This window comes from Pempheris klunzingeri, chromosome 2, assembly GCF_042242105.1.
Source record: "Pempheris klunzingeri isolate RE-2024b chromosome 2, fPemKlu1.hap1, whole genome shotgun sequence".
In the NCBI taxonomy this organism is placed as follows: Eukaryota; Metazoa; Chordata; class Actinopteri; order Acropomatiformes; family Pempheridae; genus Pempheris; species Pempheris klunzingeri.
The window spans coordinates 1,642,037-1,660,805 of record NC_092013.1 but is presented as its reverse complement, the minus strand read 5'-3'; the positions used below and the strand labels follow the sequence as shown (position 1 = coordinate 1,660,805).

Sequence of the window (18,769 nt, the reverse complement as noted above, 5' to 3'; positions counted from 1 at the left end):
CATACTCCAAGTCTACAAAACACATGTATATGGATGGGCAAACTCCCATGACCCCTCCAACAGCCCCGCAAGGGTAAAGAGCTGGTCCACTGTGCCACGACCAGGAAGAAAACCGCATTGTTCCTCTTCAGTCTGAGGTTCGACAATCGGGCGGAGCCTCCTTTCCAGCACCTGGAGTAGACTTTCCCAGGAAGGCTGAGTAGTGTGATACCCCGATAATTGGAGCACACCCTCCGGTCCCCTTTTTTGAAAATGGGGACCATCACCCCGGTCTGACAATCCACAGGTACTGTCACTGACCTCCACGCGACAACCCGTAGTCGCATTGAGGCGACCCTCTTGTTCCCCGGGGAGAACTCCAACACAGCGGCGCTCAGCCAAGGACTCATGAGTATCCCCACACCCACCTGGCACCTCTCGCTCTGACAAACTTGGGAAAAGGAGAGATTCCAGCCCCTCTCCAGGAGTCTGGTTCCAGAGCCGACACCGTGCGTGGAAGCAAGCCCAACTATATCTAGCTGGTAGCGCTCAGCCTCCCCACCAGCTCCGGCTCCTTCCCCTCCAGAGAGGTGATGTTCCATGTCCATAGAGCCAGTCTACGATGCCGGGGATGCGCACGCCCAGGACCCCACCTTGGCCTGTCACCTGGCTCTCCATGCACCCAACCCCTGTAGCCGCCCCTGCAGGTGGTGAGCCCACAGGGTTGCGGTTCCACATTATTCCTTCGGGCTTGGCCCAGCTGGGCCCCGTGGATCCAGGCCCAGCCACCACACGCTCGCCGGCGGGCTCCCCTCCCAGGTCTGGCTCCAGAAGGAGGCCCCGGTTTCTCTAACCTGGGTGAAGGAACATTGATCTTTCGGTTCCGCTGGCCCCTCCCCTGGAATCACTTTGCCTTGGGAGACCCTACCAGGGGCTATAGCCCCCGACAACACAGCTCCCAGGCTCACAGGGGCGTACAAACTCCCCCACCGTGATTAGGCGGCGATTCATTGGGGGAGAGCAGGAGGAACAATTACAGCTAAAACAGTTTAAATGTACTCATGGCCGTCTGACTACTAACTTGTAATGTTGTGAACTTGTCCTTTAACATCTTTACTCCTGCATCACAAACTCATCCGGCTGAAGCTGAAGCTGTCGTATGTGTTTCCTCCACAAGATGGAAGCACAGCTTCTCTGAAAAGTGCTGGTGGGGGTGGGACTTACAAAAGGTGACTGATCCAACATATTTGTATCTTTCTGTCTGTTTTTATTCATGTTCCTGCACTGAAAGGGTTAGTTCAGATTATTTGAAGTGTGGTGGCATGAGGTCCTTTTCTGTTGTCAGTGTATCTCCGACAGTAGATGTGGAGAGGGCGGCAGGAGAAGACTTTTACCCTAAAAGAATCCACCTCAGTTTAAATGTGTCAGCTATATTACTTAACGTGAGAATAAACACTGGACGACAACTGGAAAGACAGATGGTTGTATTAAAAGCATTTATTTCAATAATAATGAGAATGATGACAGTAATAACTTGGATTAATAAAGAACCTTTCAAGAAACCCAAGACACTTAAAAACCTTGTTTATTATCTTATATGGCTTTGCTGTTTTACAGAGTTAGTTGGGTTCTGAACTAACGTGCTAAAACACCAAAGTCACAGCAACAGAACTGTCAACTCTTTTTGTGTTCAGCAACGTAAAATCACAGCTTTTATCAATGGAGTCTGGTGGCTTTGAGGGTAAACATGGGACAGCTGTCTGTTTAGCAAAAAGGATCTTCCAGGTCTCTCTCTGCGGGGATCCTTTCTATAACACTGTCCAAAACAGTAGAGGTTTACTGTCGATACCTGAGACCTGAACAAGACTAAATCCTGGACAGTTCTGACTAAACAATGCAAAGGTCCCTTCTTTTATAGCCCCAAATCAGCAGAAGGATCTCATCTGCCCACCACCAGCATCTGCACCCAGCCAACTACAATATACCAGACTTTACCAGGAGGACTTTGTCCCTCTGACCTTAATGTGACCTGATCACTTTGTCCTACCTGGGAATTATTACTGAGCACTTATTATTTCTATTGATCCACAGCAGCTCCTGCTGACACCATCAGGCTCCAACTCTTCCTCAGTACATTTGTTCAAACAATGTGTCAAACAACAGATTTAAAAAGAGAATAAAATGTGATATTTGGTGACATTCTGGTTACATTGATTCACACTTATTGATTGGTTACATGTTCCATCACCTTTGTTAATTGATCAACACTCCTGTCATACTAACCATCATGTTACATGTCTTTATCAATTCCTACTTCATCTGAATCAATACTTAATCAGGACGTTTCATTTACATCATGTGATATGTCAATATTTGATTCCACAATATTCATCTACTTCTGTGACCTTTAACCTCCCAAAACATGAAGAGAAACACATTCATACACAGCTGGAATCATCAGAGTTCAGAGTTCAGTTTAAAAGACAAATCCTGAACAGACCAGAGATAAAGATCAGAACAATGTACACATGAAAAGATCGTCAGTAGAAACAAAAAGTAGATTTTCAAACTAAATAACAAAGAGAAAATAAAAACAATGAAGGACAATAGCTGAAACTAAAATATGCGTCTTTGGAATAATGAGAATAATGAGACAGGTGGAGGACAGGTGCAGCTTCATCCTCTTTATCTCTGACTGCTCTGTCCCACTGTCACACTGACCTGCACTGGTAATATCTTCACTGGGAGATTATCCATAGTGGTAATGATTGGAAACATCCTCTGAGTGAAGGTGTGTGTGAAGGTGTGTATGTGTGTGTTAGTATCAGGATCAGAGAACGACAGCTTTCCTCTGTTCCAGTCCAGATTCACTCTGATCCTCTGAGGATTCTTCTGCACTATGAGATCAGTGGACAGAGCTGGTGGTGACCAAGCTGAGTATTTACCTTCATAGAATCCTATTCTCCATAATCCAGACTGTATGTCTCCCTTCCTCTGGACAGACTCTGCTAACAGACCCAAAAACCATCTTCTGTTGTCTCCAACCTCGACATCCCAGCTGTGAGTCCCTGAGGTGAAGCCCTCAGATCCCAGAACACTTACATAACAATGAAACCTCTCTGGATTATCAGGAAGCTGCTGTTTCTCTCCTCGTCTCACGCTGCTCAGATCTTTAGACAGGATGAGGTCTGGATGTGCAGTGTTTGGGTCCAGGATCACAGGAGAGTAGGAGACCATGTCCTTCATCTTGTTCCAGATGTTGAAGGTCAGGTTGCCCAGGTGTTTGGCCTCGTCTATCAGAGCTCCTGAGGGCAGCTGTGGATCCTCCAGCAGGGGGCGCTGCTGGACTCTCTCCACTGCAGCCTTGTAGTTGTTCAGGAATGAGACGTCTTCAGCTCTCAGCTCCTCCTCTGTGGCTCTGACTGTGTGTGAAAGAGCTGCTATCTCTCTGCTCAGAGCCTCCATCTTCTCCTTCACCATCTGACTCTTCTGCTGCTCTTCCTCCCTCAGTGCAGCCATCCTCACCTCCTCTTCCTCTTCTAGAAACTGGTGAAGCTTCTTAAACTGCTCCTTAATCTGCCTCTCTGTCTGTCGGGCCTGGACCTTAATGTGTTTTGCTGTTTGATCAAACTTCACTTTAACTTGTTCAGAAACCTTTAACTTCTTCTTTGAGGGCTTCAGAGTTTCCTGAAGTTTCTTCTTGTGTTGTTGTGCAGCTTCATCAATTGGTCTGAATCTGTGGTTGGTGTGTTTTTCTGAATCTCTGCAGATGATACACACCGGCTGCTGATGGTCCAGACAGAAGAGTTTGAGTTTCTCAGAGTGCAGACTGCAGAGAGCCTCTGAAGCTCTCTGATCTCTCTCCAGTAAGAAGGACTCACACAGGTTCTTTAACGCCAGGTTTAAAGGAGGTTCTGGCTTTGAAGATCTTCTCTTACAAAGTGGACACTCCTGTGTTTGTTTCTCTCTCCACCAGCTCTGCAGACAGTCTTTACAGAAGCTGTGGCTACATGACAGAACAACAGGATGTCTGAAGACGTCGTGACAGACCGGACAGCAGAGATCCTCCTCTGATCTGGAAGCCATTTTGTCTGTGAGTGAAGCTGAAAACACAGCAGACAGGGATCACAGTCAGCCACAGCTCCCCTCCCTTCTCTCCTAACTACAATGAAGTTTACTTTCAGTGTGACTCCAGTTTTTAGTCAAACTCACATGCAGTGTTTGGAGACTCGGCAGGTTGAAGCAGCAGTGTTGTAGTTTCCACTTTTCTCTCCTGTAGCTGAACTCACTCAGAGAAAGTTGGTAGTTTGGTCTGAAGATGAATCTGATCGTCTGCTCTTCAGTCTGTGTCTCTCTCCTCACTGAGGAAAAATAACAAACTGTTTCCTGGTTTGTCTCAGGTGAGTCAGGTGATGGATGGAGTCAGACCGGCTCTGCTACATGCTTTTACTTCACATGTAACACAGGGGTTTGTCTCAGTTTCAGGAAATGACTGATTCCTTGCTGGGAAAGCAGACTTATGGTGTGTTCAAGATGTGGCAGATCAGTTATGTTTATATTCAAAAATAGTCTGAACGTAGGCTGAATGTTGTGGAGATGTTCAATCATAAGTTCATGAATTACCAATGATATGATTGAACATGGAGGGAAAGGGGTAACATGGTTGGAGAGGGGTAGTATCTGCCTGAAGGGGTGCTGCATGGAATAATGTATGTAAGTAGTAATAAATAGTAGTAATTCTGCTTGTGATCCATAGAGACTGTGTCCTTCCCCCCCAACCATTCAAACCATTTAACTCTATAAAGTCTAACAGAAGAGGAGTTCTGCAGAACAATCTAATCAAAGTTAAAGTTACCACCACTGGCAAAGTCAAACAGGACAGGAGAGTTAAATGAGGAGCATAAGATGTTCCTCAATTAGTCCCACGACGGGGACATTTACATCATTACAGCTGACAGGAGGAGATATAAAAAACATGCACAGTTTAGACAGAGGAGGAATAAATAGAAAGAAACGATATGAATGGGGGGAAATCAAAAAGAAGGTGAGATATATGTGATATATAAGAATGTGTGATGTTCCTGTCTGTGTGTCTCTGGTTCTAGTTTGTTGTCGTTTTGTTTTATTAGATTTCCAGAAGTGAAATATAATGAATTGAAATGCTCTTTGTGCTGTAGCTAGATTCAGGGTTTAGAGAAAGTGGTTGAGGTTAGAGTCTCTCATTTTATTTGTCAGTGTGAGTTAGTCAAACTTAAAATGTGTGTTTTTTTGGAGACACACAGAAAGAAGTTCAGGCTAAAAAGACGTAGCGTTCACCTCATTTGTCTCATTTAGACTCCTGAAGCTTCATGTTAGCTTCAGCTTCAAGCTTAAACTTAGTATACTTGGAACTTAGAACCACGGCCTCAGACTTAGAGGTGCTGACCCTCATCCCAAACCGCTCCAGCGCCTGCTGAAGGTCACGGTCTGAGGAAGCCAACAGAACCACATCATGTATTCTGAAGTCCCCAAACCGGACGCTCTCCTCACCTCGACTGTGCCTCGAGATCCTGTCCATGAAAATCACCAACAGGATCGGTGATAAGGGGCAGCCTTGGTGGAGTCCAACACCCACTGAGAACACGCCTGACTTTGCGCCAAGAATGTGGACACAGCTCTCACTTTGGTTATACATCTCGTAGCAATGAATCCGGTAACCCATACTCCAAGTCTACAAAACACATGTATATGGATGGGCAAACTCCCATGACCCCTCCAACAGCCCCGCAAGGGTAAAGAGCTGGTCCACTGTGCCACGACCAGGAAGAAAACCGCATTGTTCCTCTTCAGTCTGAGGTTCGACAATCGGGCGGAGCCTCCTTTCCAGCACCTGGAGTAGACTTTCCCAGGAAGGCTGAGTAGTGTGATACCCCGATAATTGGAGCACACCCTCCGGTCCCCTTTTTTGAAAATGGGGACCATCACCCCGGTCTGACAATCCACAGGTACTGTCACTGACCTCCACGCGACAACCCGTAGTCGCATTGAGGCGACCCTCTTGTTCCCCGGGGAGAACTCCAACACAGCGGCGCTCAGCCAAGGACTCATGAGTATCCCCACACCCACCTGGCACCTCTCGCTCTGACAAACTTGGGAAAAGGAGAGATTCCAGCCCCTTTCCAGGAGTCTGGTTCCAGAGCCGACACCGTGCGTGGAAGCAAGCCCAACTATATCTAGCTGGTAGCGCTCAGCCTCCCCACCAGCTCCGGCTCCTTCCCCTCCAGAGAGGTGATGTTCCATGTCCATAGAGCCAGTCTACGATGCCGGGGATGCGCACGCCCAGGACCCCACCTTGGCCTGTCACCTGGCTCTCCATGCACCCAACCCCTGTAGCCGCCCCTGCAGGTGGTGAGCCCACAGGGTTGCGGTTCCACATTATTCCTTCGGGCTTGGCCCAGCTGGGCCCCGTGGATCCAGGCCCAGCCACCACACGCTCGCCGGCGGGCTCCCCTCCCAGGTCTGGCTCCAGAAGGAGGCCCCGGTTTCTCTAACCTGGGTGAAGGAACATTGATCTTTCGGTTCCGCTGGCCCCTCCCCTGGAATCACTTTGCCTTGGGAGACCCTACCAGGGGCTATAGCCCCCGACAACACAGCTCCCAGGCTCACAGGGGCGTACAAACTCCCCCACCGTGATTAGGCGGCGATTCATTGGGGGAGAGCAGGAGGAACAATTACAGCTAAAACAGTTTAAATGTACTCATGGCCGTCTGACTACTAACTTGTAATGTTGTGAACTTGTCCTTTAACATCTTTACTCCTGCATCACAAACTCATCCGGCTGAAGCTGAAGCTGTCGTATGTGTTTCCTCCACAAGATGGAAGCACAGCTTCTCTGAAAAGTGCTGGTGGGGGTGGGACTTACAAAAGGTGACTGATCCAACATATTTGTATCTTTCTGTCTGTTTTTATTCATGTTCCTGCACTGAAAGGGTTAGTTCAGATTATTTGAAGTGTGGTGGCATGAGGTCCTTTTCTGTTGTCAGTGTATCTCCGACAGTAGATGTGGAGAGGGCGGCAGGAGAAGACTTTTACCCTAAAAGAATCCACCTCAGTTTAAATGTGTCAGCTATATTACTTAACGTGAGAATAAACACTGGACGGCAACTGGAAAGACAGATGGTTGTGTTAAAAGCATTTTTTCAATAATAATGAGAATGATGACAGTAATAACTTGGATTAATAAAGCACCTTTCAAGAAACCCAAGACACTTAAAAACCTTGTTTATTATCTTATATGGCTTTGCTGTTTTACAGAGTTAGTTGGGTTCTGAACTAACGTGTTAAAACACCAAAGTCACAGCAACAGAACTGTCAACTCTTTTTGTGTTCAGCAACGTAAAATCACAGCTTTTCTCAATGGAGTCTGGTGGCTTTGAGGACAAACATGGGACAGCTGTCTGTTTAGCAAAAAGGATCTTCCAGGTCTCTCTCTGTGGGGATCCTTTCTATAACACTGTCCAAAACAGTAGAGGTTTACTGTCGATACCTGAGACCTGAACAAGACTAAATCCTGGACAGTTCTGACTAAACAATGCAAAGGTCCCTTCTTTTATAGCCCCAAATCAGCAGAATGATCTCATCTGCCCACCACCAGCATCTGCACCCAGTCAACTAGAATATACCAGACTTTATACCAGTCTCAATATTTGATTCCACAACATTCATCTACTTCTCTGACCTTTAACCTCCCAAAACATGAAGAGAAACACATTCATACACAGCTGTAATCAGCAGAGTTCAGAGTTCAGTTTATTCCCTGAAAGACTCTCACAGCAGGTTTCCAGTCCTCCTTCTTCTCATTATGGACATTAACATCAGGTTGTGTGTGTGCGACAGGTGTCTTCCCTTTTCTTCTCCAAACAGCGGTTGCTGGTCTTCATGGCTCCACACACACAAGTGAAGAGAATTAAAACATGGACAACAATTTAAAATGATTCAGTATTAATAATAAAGAGACAAATCCTGAACAGACCAGAGATAAAGATCAGAACAATGTACACATGAAAAGATCGTCAGTAGAAACAAAAAGTAGATTTTCAAACTAAATGACAAAGACAAAATAAAAACAATAAAGAACAATAGCTGAAACTAAAATATCCATCTTTGGAATAATGAGAATAATGAGACAGGTGGAGGACAGGTGCAGCTTCATCCTCTTTATCTCTGACTGCTCTGTCCCACTGTCACACTGACCTGCACTGGTAATATTTTCACTGGGAGATTATCCCAAGTGTCAATGAATGGAAACATCCTCTGAGTGAAGGTGTGTGTGAAGGTGTGTATGTGTGTTTTAGTATCAGGATCAGAGAACGACAGCTTTCCTCTGTTCCAGTCCAGATTCACTCTGATCCTCTGAGGATTCTTCTTCACTACGAGATCAGTGACTGGAGCTGGTGCTGACCGTGCTGAGTATTTACCTTCATAGAATCCTATGAACCAGAATCCAGACTGTATGTCTCCCTTCCTCTGGACAGACTCTACTAACAGACCCAGTGTCCAGCCTCTGTTGTCTCCAACCTCGACATCCCAGCTGTGAGTCCCTGAGGTGAAGCCCTCAGATCCCAGAACACTTAGAAAACAATGAAACCTCTCTGGATTATCAGGAAGCTGCTGTTTCTCTCCTCCTCTCAGGCTGCTCAGATCTTCAGACAGGATGAGGTCTGGATGTGCAGTGTTTGGGTCCAGGATCACAGGAGAATAGGAGACCATGTCCTTCATCTTGTTCCAGATGTTGAAGGTCAGGTTGCCCAGGTGTTTGGCCTCGTCTATCAGAGCTCCTGAGGGCAGCTGTGGATCCTCCAGCAGGAGGCGCTGCTGGACTCTCTCCACTGCAGCCTTGTAGTTGTTCAGGAATGAGACATCTTCAGCTCTCAGCTCCTCCTCTGTGGCTCTGACTGTGTGTGAAAGAGCTGCTATCTCTCTGCTCAGAGCCTCCATCTTCTCCTTCATCATCTGACTCTTCTGCTGCTCTTCCTCCCTCAGTGCAGCCATCCTCACCTCCTCTTCCTCTTCTAGAAACTGGTGAAGCTTCTTAAACTGCTCCTTAATCTGCCTCTCTGTCTGTCGGGCCTGGACCTTAATGTGTTTTGCTATTTGATCAAACTTCACTTTAACTTGTTCAGAAACCTTTAACTTCTTCTTTAAGGGCTCCAGAGTTTCCTGAAGTTTCTTCTTGTTTTGTCGTGCAGCTTCATCAATTGGTCTGAATCTGTGGTTGGTGTGTTTTTCTGAATTTCTGCAGATGATACACACCGGCTGCTGATGGTCCAGACAGAAGAGTTTGAGTTTCTCAGAGTGCAGACTGCAGAGAGCCTCTGAAGCTCTCTGATCTCTCTCCAGTAAGAAGGCCTCACACAGGTTCTTTAACGTCAGGCTTACAGGAGGTTCTGACCTTGAAGATCTTCTCTTACAAAGTGGACACTCCTGTGTTTGTTTCTCTCTCCACCATCTCTTCAGACAGTCTTTACAGAAGCTGTGGCTACATGACAGAACAACAGGATGTCTGAAGACGTCGTGACAGACCGGACAGCAGAGATCCTCCTCTGATCTGGAAGCCATTTTGTCTGTGAGTGAAGCTGAAAACACAGCAGACAGGGATCACAGTCAGCCACAGCTCCCCTCCCTTCTCTCCTAACGACAATGAAGTTTACTTTCAGTGTGACTCCAGTTTTTAGTCAAACTCACATGCAGTGTTTGGAGACTCGGCAGGTTGAAGCAGCAGTGTTGTAGTTTCCACTTTTCTCTCCTGTAGCTGAACTCACTCAGAGAAAGTTGGTAGTTTGGTCTGAGGATGAATCTGATCGTCTGCTCTTCAGTCTGTGTCTCTCTCCTCACTGAGGAAAAATAACAAACTGTTTCCTGGTTTGTCTCAGGTGAGTCAGGTGATGGGTGGAGTCAGACCGGCTCTGCTACATGCTTTTACTTCACATGTAACACAGGGGTTTGTCTCAGTTTCAGGAAATGACTGATTCCTTGCTTGGAAAGCAGACTTATGGTGTGTTCAAGATGTGGCAGATCAGTTATGTTTATATTCAAAAATAGTCTGAACGTAGGCTGAATGTTGTGGAGATGTTCAATCATAAGTTCATGAATTACCAATGATATGATTGAACATGGAGGGAAAGGGGTAACATGGTTGGAGAGGGGTAGTATCTGCCTGAAGGGGTGCTGCATGGAATAATGTATGTAAGTAGTAATAAATAGTAGTAATTCTGCTTGTGATCCATAGAGACTGTGTCCTTCCCCCCCAACCATTCAAACCATTTAACTCTATAAAGTCTAACAGAAGAGGAGTTCTGCAGAACAATCTAATCAAAGTTAAAGTTACCACCACTGGCAAAGTCAAACAGGACAGGAGAGTTAAATGAGGAGCATAAGATGTTCCTCAATTAGTCCCACGACGGGGACATTTACATCATTACAGCTGACAGGAGGAGATATAAAAAACATGTACAGTTTAGACAGAGGAGGAATAAATAGAAAGAAACGATATGAATGGGGGGAAATCAAAAAGAAGGTGAGATATATGTGATATATAAGAATGTGTGATGTTCCTGTCTGTGTGTCTCTGGTTCTAGTTTGTTGTCGTTTTGTTTTATTAGATTTCCAGAAGTGAAATATAATGAATTGAAATGCTCTTTGTGCTGTAGCTAGATTCAGGGTTTAGAGAAAGTGGTTGAGGTTAGAGTCTCTCATTTTATTTGTCAGTGTGAGTTAGTCAAACTTAAAATGTGTGTTTTTTGGAGACACACAGAAAGAAGTTCAGGCTAAAAAGACGTAGCGTTCACCTCATTTGTCTCATTTAGACTCCTGAAGCTTCATGTTAGCTTCAGCTTCAAGCTTAAACTTAGTATACTTGGAACTTAGAACCACGGCCTCAGACTTAGAGGTGCTGACCCTCATCCCAAACCGCTCCAGCGCCTGCTGAAGGTCACGGTCTGAGGAAGCCAACAGAACCACATCATGTATTCTGAAGTCCCCAAACCGGACACTCTCCTCACCTCGACTGTGCCTTGAGATCCTGTCCATGAAAATCACCAACAGGATCGGTGATAAGGGGCAGCCTTGGTGGAGTCCAACACCCACTGAGAACACGCCTGACTTTGCGCCAAGAATGTGGACACAGCTCTCACTTTGGTTATACATCTCGTAGCAATGAATCCGGTACCCCATACTCCAAGTCTACAAAACACATGTATACTGGATGGGCAAACTCCCATGACCCCTCCAACAGCGCCGCAAGGGTAAAGAGCTGGTCCACTGTGCCACGACCAGGAAGAAAACCGCATTGTTCCTCTTCAATCTGAGGTTCGACAATCGGGCGGAGCCTCCTTTCCAGCACCTGGAGTAGACTTTCCCAGGAAGGCTGAGTAGTGTGATACCCCGATAATTGGAGCACACCCTCCTGTCCCCTTTTGTGAAAATGGGAACCACCAACCCAGTCTGACAATCCACAGGTACTGTCCCTGACCTCCATGCGACAACCCGTAGTCGCATTGAGGCGACACTCTTGTTCCCCGGGGAGAACTCCAACACAGCGGCGCTCAGCCAAGGACTCATGAGTATCCCCACACCCACCTGGCACCTCTCGCTCTGACAAACTTGGGAAAAGGAGAGATTCCAGCCCCTCTCCAGGAGTCTGGTTCCAGAGCCGACACCGTGCGTGGAAGCAAGCCCAACTATATCTAGCTGGTAGCGCTCAGCCTCCCGCACCAGCTCCGGCTCCTTCCCCTCCAGAGAGGTGATGTTCCATGTCCATAGAGCCAGTCTACGATGCCAGGGATGCGCACGCCCAGGACCCCACCTTGGCCTGTCACCTGGCTCTCCATGCACCCAACCCCTGTAGCGGCCCCTGCAGGTGGTGAGCCCACAGGGTTGCGGTTCCACATTATTCCTTCGTGCTTGGCCCAGGTGGGCCCCGTGAATCCAGGCCCAGCCACCACACGCTCGCCAGCGGGCTCCCCTCCCAGGTCTGGCTCCAGAAGGAGGCCCCGGTTTCTCTAACCTGGGTGAAGGAACATTAATCTTTCGGTTCCGCTGGCCCCTCCCCTGGAATCACTTTGCCTTGGGAGACCCTACCAGGAGCTATAGCCCCCGACAACACAGCTCCCAGGCTCACAGGGGCGTACAAACTCCCCCACCGTGATTAGGCGGCGATTCATTGGGGGTGAGCAGGAGGAACAATTACAGCTAAAACAGTTTAAATGTACTCATGGCCGTCTGACTACTGACTTGTAATGTTGTGAACTTGTCCTTTAGCATCTTTACTCCTGCATCACAAACTCATCCGGCTGAAGCTGAAGCTGTCGTATGTGTTTCCTCCACAAGATGGAAGCACAGCATCTCTGAAAAGTGCTGGTGGGGGTGGGACTTACAAAAGGTGACTGATCCAACATATTTGCATCTTTCTGTCTGTTTTTATTCATGTTCCTGCACTGAAAGGGTTAGTTCAGATTATTTGAGGTGTGGTGGCATGAGGTCCTTTTCTGTTGTCAGTGTATCTCCTACAGTAGATGTGGAGAGGGCGGCAGGAGAAGACTTTTACCCTAAAAGAATCCACCTCAGTTTAAATGTGTCAGCTACGTTACTTAACGTGAGAATAAACACTGGACGACAACTGGAAAGACAGATGTTTGTATTAAAAGCATTTATTTCAATAATAATGAGAATGATGACAGTAATAACTTGGATTAATAAACCACCTTTCAAGAAACCCAAGACACTTAAAAACCTTGTTTATTATCTTATATGGCTTTGCTGTTTTACAGAGTTAGTTGGGTTCTGAACTAACGTGTTAAAACACCAAAGTCACAGCAACAGAACTGTCAACTCTTTTTGTGTTCAGCAACGTAAAATCACAGCTTTTCTCAATGGAGTCTGGTGGCTTTGAGGACAAACATGGGACAGCTGTCTGTTTAGCAAAAAGGATCTTCCAGGTCTCTCTCTGTAGGGATCCTTTCCATAACACTGTCCAAAACAGTAGAGGTTTACTGTCGATGCCTGAGACCTGAACAAGACTAAATCCTGGACAGTTCTGACTAAACAATGCAAAGGTCCCTTCTTTTATAGCCCCAAATCAGCAGAATGATCTCATCTACCCCCCACCAGCATCTGCACCCAGCCAACTAGAATATACCAGACTTTATACCAGTCTCAATATTTGATTCCACAACATTCATCTACTTCTCTGACCTTTAACCTCCCAAAACATGAAGAGAAACGCATTCATACACAGCTGTAATCAGCAGAGTTCAGAGTTCAGTTTATTCCCTGAAAGACTCTCACAGCAGGTTTCCAGTCCTCCTTCTTCTCATTATGGACATTAACATCAGGTTGTGTGTGTGCAACAGGTGTCTTCCCTTTTCTTCTCCAAACAGCGGTTGCTGGTCTTCATGACTCCCCACACACAAGTGAAGAGAATTAGAACATGGACAACAATTTAAAATGATTCAGTATTAATAATAAAGAGACAAATCCTGAACAGACCAGAGATAAAGATCAGAAAAATGTACACATGAAAAGATCGTCAGTAGAAACAAAAAGTAGATTTTCAAACTAAATAACAAAGACAAAATAAAAACAATGAAGGACAATAGCTGAAACTAAAATATGCGTCTCTGGAATAATGAGACAGGTGGAGGACAGGTGCAGCTTCATCCTCTTTATCTCTGACTGCTCTGTCACACTGTCACACTGACCTGCACTGGTAATATTTTCACTGGGAGATTATCCATAGTGTAAATGTATGGAAACATCCTCTCAGTGAAGGTGTGTGTGAAGGTGTGTATGTGTGTGTTAGTATCAGGATCAGAGAACGACAGCTTTCCTCTGTTCCAGTCCAGATTCACTCTGATCCTCTGAGGCTTCTTCTGCACTACGAGATCAGTGACTGGAGCTGGTGGTGACCAAGCTGAGTATTTACCATCATAGAATCCTATTCTCCATAATCCAGACTGTGTGACTCTCTTCCTCTGGACAGACTCTGCTAACAGACCCAGTGACCATCTTCTGTTGTCTCCAACCTCGACATCCCAGCTGTGAGTCCCTGAGGTGAAGCCCTCAGATCCCAGAACACGTTTAAAACAATCAAATCTCTCTGGATTATCAGGAAGCTGCTGTTTCTCTCCTCCTCTCACGCTGCTCAGATCTTCAGACAGGATGAGTTGTGGATGTGCAGAGTTTGGGTCCAGGATCACAGGAGAGTAGGAGACCATGTCCTTCATCTTGTTCCAGATGTTGAAGGTCAGGTTGCCCAGGTGTTTGGCCTCGTCTATCAGAGCTCCTGAGGGCAGCTGTGGATCCTCCAGCAGGGGGCGCTGCTGGACTCTCTCCACTGCCGCCTTGTAGTTGTTCAGGAATGAGACGTCTTCAGCTCTCAGCTCCTCCTCTGTGGCTCTGACTGTGTGTGAAAGAGCTGCTATCTCTCTGCTCAGAGCCTCCATCTTCTCCTTCACCATCTGACTCTTCTGCTGCTCTTCCTCCCTCAGTGCAGCCATCCTCACCTCCTCTTCCTCTTCTAGAAACTGGTGAAGCTTCTTAAACTGCTCCTTAATCTGCCTCTCTGTCTGTCTGGCCTGGACCTTAATGTGTTCTGCTGTTTGATCAAACTTCACTTTAACTTGTTCAGAAACCTTTAACTTCTCCTTTAAGGGCTTCAGAGTTTCCTGAAGTTCCTTCTTGTGTTGTCGTGCAGCTTCATCAATTGGTTTGAATCTGTGGTTGGTGTGTTTTTCTGAATCTCTGCAGATGAGACACACCGGCTGCTGATGGTCCAGACAGAAGAGTTTGAGTTTCTCAGAGTGCAGACTGCAGAGAGCCTCTGAAGCTCTCTGATCTCTCTCCAGTAAGAAGGACTCACACAGGTTCTTTAACGCCAGGTTTAAAGGAGGTTCTAACCTTGAAGATCTTCTCTTACAAAATGGACACTCCTGTGTTTGTTTCTCTCTCCACCATCTCTTCAGACAGTCTTTACAGAAGCTGTGGCTACATGACAGAACAACAGGATCTCTGAAGACGTCCTGACAGACCGGACAGCAGAGATCCTCCTCTGATCTGGAAGCCATTTTGTCTGTGAGTGAAGCTGAAAACACAGCAGACAGGGATCACAGTCAGCCACAGCTCCCCTCCCTTCTCTCCTAACCACAGTGAAGTTTACTTTCAGTGTGACTCCAGTTTTTAGTCAAACTCACATGCAGTGTTTGGAGACTCGGCAGGTTGAAGCAGCAGTGTTGTAGTTTCCACTTTTCTCTCCTGTAGCTGAACTCACTCAGAGAAAGTTGGTAGTTTGGTCTGAAGGTGAATCTGATCCTCTGCTCTTCAGTCTGTGTCTCTCTCCTCACTGAGGAAAAATAAGACTGTTTCCTGGTTTGTCTCAGGTGAGTCAGGTGAGGGGTGAGGCTTTGAACCTACACTGAATGCAGTGGAAGAGTTAGAAGATTACTTGAAGCCCAGGAATATTATAGGACTGGTGGATCATGGGAGGGAAAGGGATGGAGGGAGGGAGGTGTGTAGGTGATCATAGCCCAGTGTCACTGTGGTCATGAAGGGGACACTACTCTACATAGGCTACATGTTAGGATAGAGTTAAAAACACTTGTAAGGAGAGAAAAACACTACGTTAAAAATCAATTGTGCGCTTTAATTTGAGTTGAATGAATTTAATGAGACACGAGTGAAATAAAACATCTTTATTTCAGTTGTTGCTGGTGAAATAATCCATTTGGCTGAAATTCAAACCTCACGAATTCAGTGAACTGACAGAGATTTCAACCAACCACAGACCAGATATTGATGTGGGAGTGACACTCCCAACTCAGGCCACAGACTAAGTGTCAATCTTCTCCTTCCAGGTTCCAAGTCTTTCAAAGTGTTGTTGGGCACTGGAAGGGCTAGTTTGGTTATTGGATGAAAATTATGAAAACTGATTATTAATAAGACTGGACACTCTTAAGTGTCCTTATTAATATCACAAAAATTATTAATTAAATCAATAAGATCGGGGCACCACCCTGGAATCAGGGACCAATAACCAATCTATAAAATAGTCTCAAGATAAGTTCACTTGAAATGTGGATATTTAAAGACACTATCTTACACTCAAGTGGACTTGAAGGGTTGAATTCGAGCACAGACTATCGCAACCAGCTGTTATCACAACCCATGAACAAATAATTACAAACCACTCTTTAAATACACAAAAGGTTTAATTAAACTCAACACCCTGATCACAATCAATAATGCTTTGTTCAATAACTTCCTCCTATGCACGTAAACAGTTAACAAATTATTAGTTAAGCAACATAATCAAGACATTCAACGTGTGTATGTGTGTGAGGAAGTGTGTGTATTTGAGGAAGAGGGTGTGTATGTGTGTGTGTATGTGTGTGTGAGAGGGGAGAGAGAGGGAGAGAGAAGTCGGGTGGTGACGTAGTCACGGAGGTGATCACGTCACGTCCGGCTCCTAAGATGGCGGGTGAGCCGTGGGAGTTTGAAAGGAGGGGGCTAGTTACAAGGCTGTAATTGGTAGTCTGGACGCTAGGGCAGGACACTACCACGTGTGTACAGTAACTGCAATTACAGGGCTGAAACGCTAGGGTACAGGATAGCCTTGAGGGTGTCCTGGTGGCTGTAGTTACCGGCTCAAACGCTGGAGGCAGGGTACTGCGGCACGTGCGCTTGGTAGCTACTGTAACTAGCCTGAACAATAGGCTAACTGTAATGGCGCCGACTGCGCCTGTAGGCTAAATGTATGTACTCGTGTATGTAGAGATGTGAATGTAAGTTAGTAAAGGAAACAAAGAGGAGAGTACAGAAGCGATGGTTTAACCCTTGTGGCGTACACGATAACCAGCTGTTTTATCACTCAGCGGCAAGGTCGGTAACTCTAGTTCACCGAAGGCGATGCTGGCCCTTTAATCGATAAAACAACGTTATCGGCTCTCCACGTGTTGGTTACTACGCACCGCAAGGATTCCTTGCACGGGGTATGCAAGTACAGAAAAGCACAGCTAACAGAAACACGCTTGGCATGAATACTTTCAACTGTAGCAAACAGAAACTTAAGGAAACAAAAGCAACAACAGCACAGATCTTTGGAACAAACGGGACGCGGCGGTCCGGCAACTATTAGGTTATAGATTTAAGTTTAGCAGCAAGAATACAATAACACACACAATCAATACGGTCTATCTCTGCCCAGACATAAACCTCTTACTTGAGATCGCTCTGTATGCGATCGGTGTACAATCCTGGCGCGCTTTTTAGTCCGGCGTGGAAACAGCGCGAGGAGAAAGTCCGTGAAACGCGGCTCTGGCGTGTTCAGGGCGCACTGGTCCGTGAGTGGCAGCACGGGAACAGTGGGAGTCGACTTAGTGGAAAAAAAGAAGAACGTGGCGTAAAGTTCTTTCTGGTTCCGGAGAGGACGGCGTTCTGTCTCTCCCTTCTGCAGGCAAGAGTATGGGAAAAACCGCTGGTTGCTCGGTAACTTCCCTAAGGATCCTGATGTGTCCGGTGTGGACACGTAACTACACTAACAAACAAAGGGAACAAAAACGAGGGAAGAACAGCTACTTAACTCGTCCAGCGAGCTGAGGAAAAAGCCGTTATCTAGATAGGAGTGGGGGGAGAAGACGTCTCTTCAGGTCACCTCCTGTAGCAACGCCTGTCGCAATGGAAAGAGGACGTGGTTCTGGCGTTCACCGGTATTATACCTGTGGTGACGTCACAGCCGTATCTCAGCTGCTCCTGGGTTTTCCTCCAATGAGGGCCCAAGGTGCGGGTCCTCGGGCCACCCCCCTACCTAGTTTCCTTACAGCACCGCCCGAGGGAAAGTTTGGCGCTCATTCCTTTGTTTGAGAAAATCCTTTGTTTAGGCTTTTATGGTTACATGTAGGCCGCTGTCTGGCCATGTGGCAAGGCCCACATCTGGGCCCAACAGTGTCAAAAACCAAAGAGTCAGTCCTCCAAATAGGCAGAGTTCAGAGCAGTAGAGGTTTACTGTGGACAAAAAGCCCCGAGGCCTGAACCAGACTAAATCCTGGACAGTTCTGACTAAACAGTGCAAAGGTCTCTTCTTTATAGCCCTAAATCAGCAGAATGATCTTATCTACCCCCCCCCCCCCCCCCCCCACCTCCAGCATCTGCACCCAGCCAACTAGAATACACCAGACTTTACCAGGAGGAGTTTGTCCCTCTGGCCTTAATGTGACCTGATCACTTTGTCCTACCTGGGAATTATTACTGAGCTCTTATTATTTCTATTGATCCACAGCAGCTCCTGCTGACACCATCAGGCTCCAACTCTTCCTCAGTACATTTATTCAAACAAAGTGTAAAACGACAGATTTAAAAAGAGAATAAAATGTGATATTTGGTGACATTCTGGTTACATTGATTCACTTATTGATTGGTTACATGTTCCATCACCTTTGTTAACTGATCAACACTCCTGTCATACTAACGATCATGTTACATGTCTTTATCAATTCCTACTTCATCTTAATCAATACTTAATCAGGACGTTTCATTTACATCATGTGATATGTCAATATTTGATTCCACAATATTCATCTACTTCTGACCTTTAACCTCCCAAAACATGAAGAGAAACACATTCATACACAGCTGGAATCATCAGAGTTCAGAGTTCAGTTTAAAAGACAAATCCTGAACAGACCAGAGATAAAGATCAGAACAATGTACACATGAAAAGATCGTCAGTAGAAACAAAAAGTAGATTTTCAAACTAAATAAC

General features: G+C 46.2%; 3 protein-coding genes across 3 annotated transcripts; all 3 read right to left on the bottom strand.

Moving 5' to 3' along the window:
• Positions 1-2,568: 2,568 nt before the first annotated feature.
• On the bottom strand, positions 2,569-4,185 carry LOC139212983 (E3 ubiquitin-protein ligase TRIM39-like). The gene has a single exon (XM_070843578.1). The coding sequence runs from the start codon at positions 4,063-4,065 to the stop codon at positions 2,665-2,667; it is 1,401 nt and encodes a 466-aa protein (XP_070699679.1). The 5' UTR covers positions 4,066-4,185; the 3' UTR covers positions 2,569-2,664.
• Positions 4,186-8,094: 3,909 nt separating this feature from the next.
• LOC139213259 (nuclear factor 7, ovary-like) lies at positions 8,095-9,786 on the bottom strand. Its single transcript, XM_070843921.1, has one exon. It carries the CDS (start codon positions 9,574-9,576, stop codon positions 8,176-8,178), a length of 1,401 nt encoding a protein of 466 aa, XP_070700022.1. The 5' UTR covers positions 9,577-9,786; the 3' UTR covers positions 8,095-8,175.
• A 3,911-nt stretch (positions 9,787-13,697) lies between these two features.
• LOC139210649 (nuclear factor 7, ovary-like) lies at positions 13,698-15,341 on the bottom strand. Its single transcript, XM_070840741.1, has 2 exons — positions 15,207-15,341; positions 13,698-15,097 (listed from the first exon to the last, which is right to left on the bottom strand). Exon 2 carries the CDS (start codon positions 15,078-15,080, stop codon positions 13,698-13,700), a length of 1,383 nt encoding a protein of 460 aa, XP_070696842.1. The 5' UTR covers positions 15,081-15,097; positions 15,207-15,341.
• Between the last annotated feature and the right edge of the window lie 3,428 nt (positions 15,342-18,769).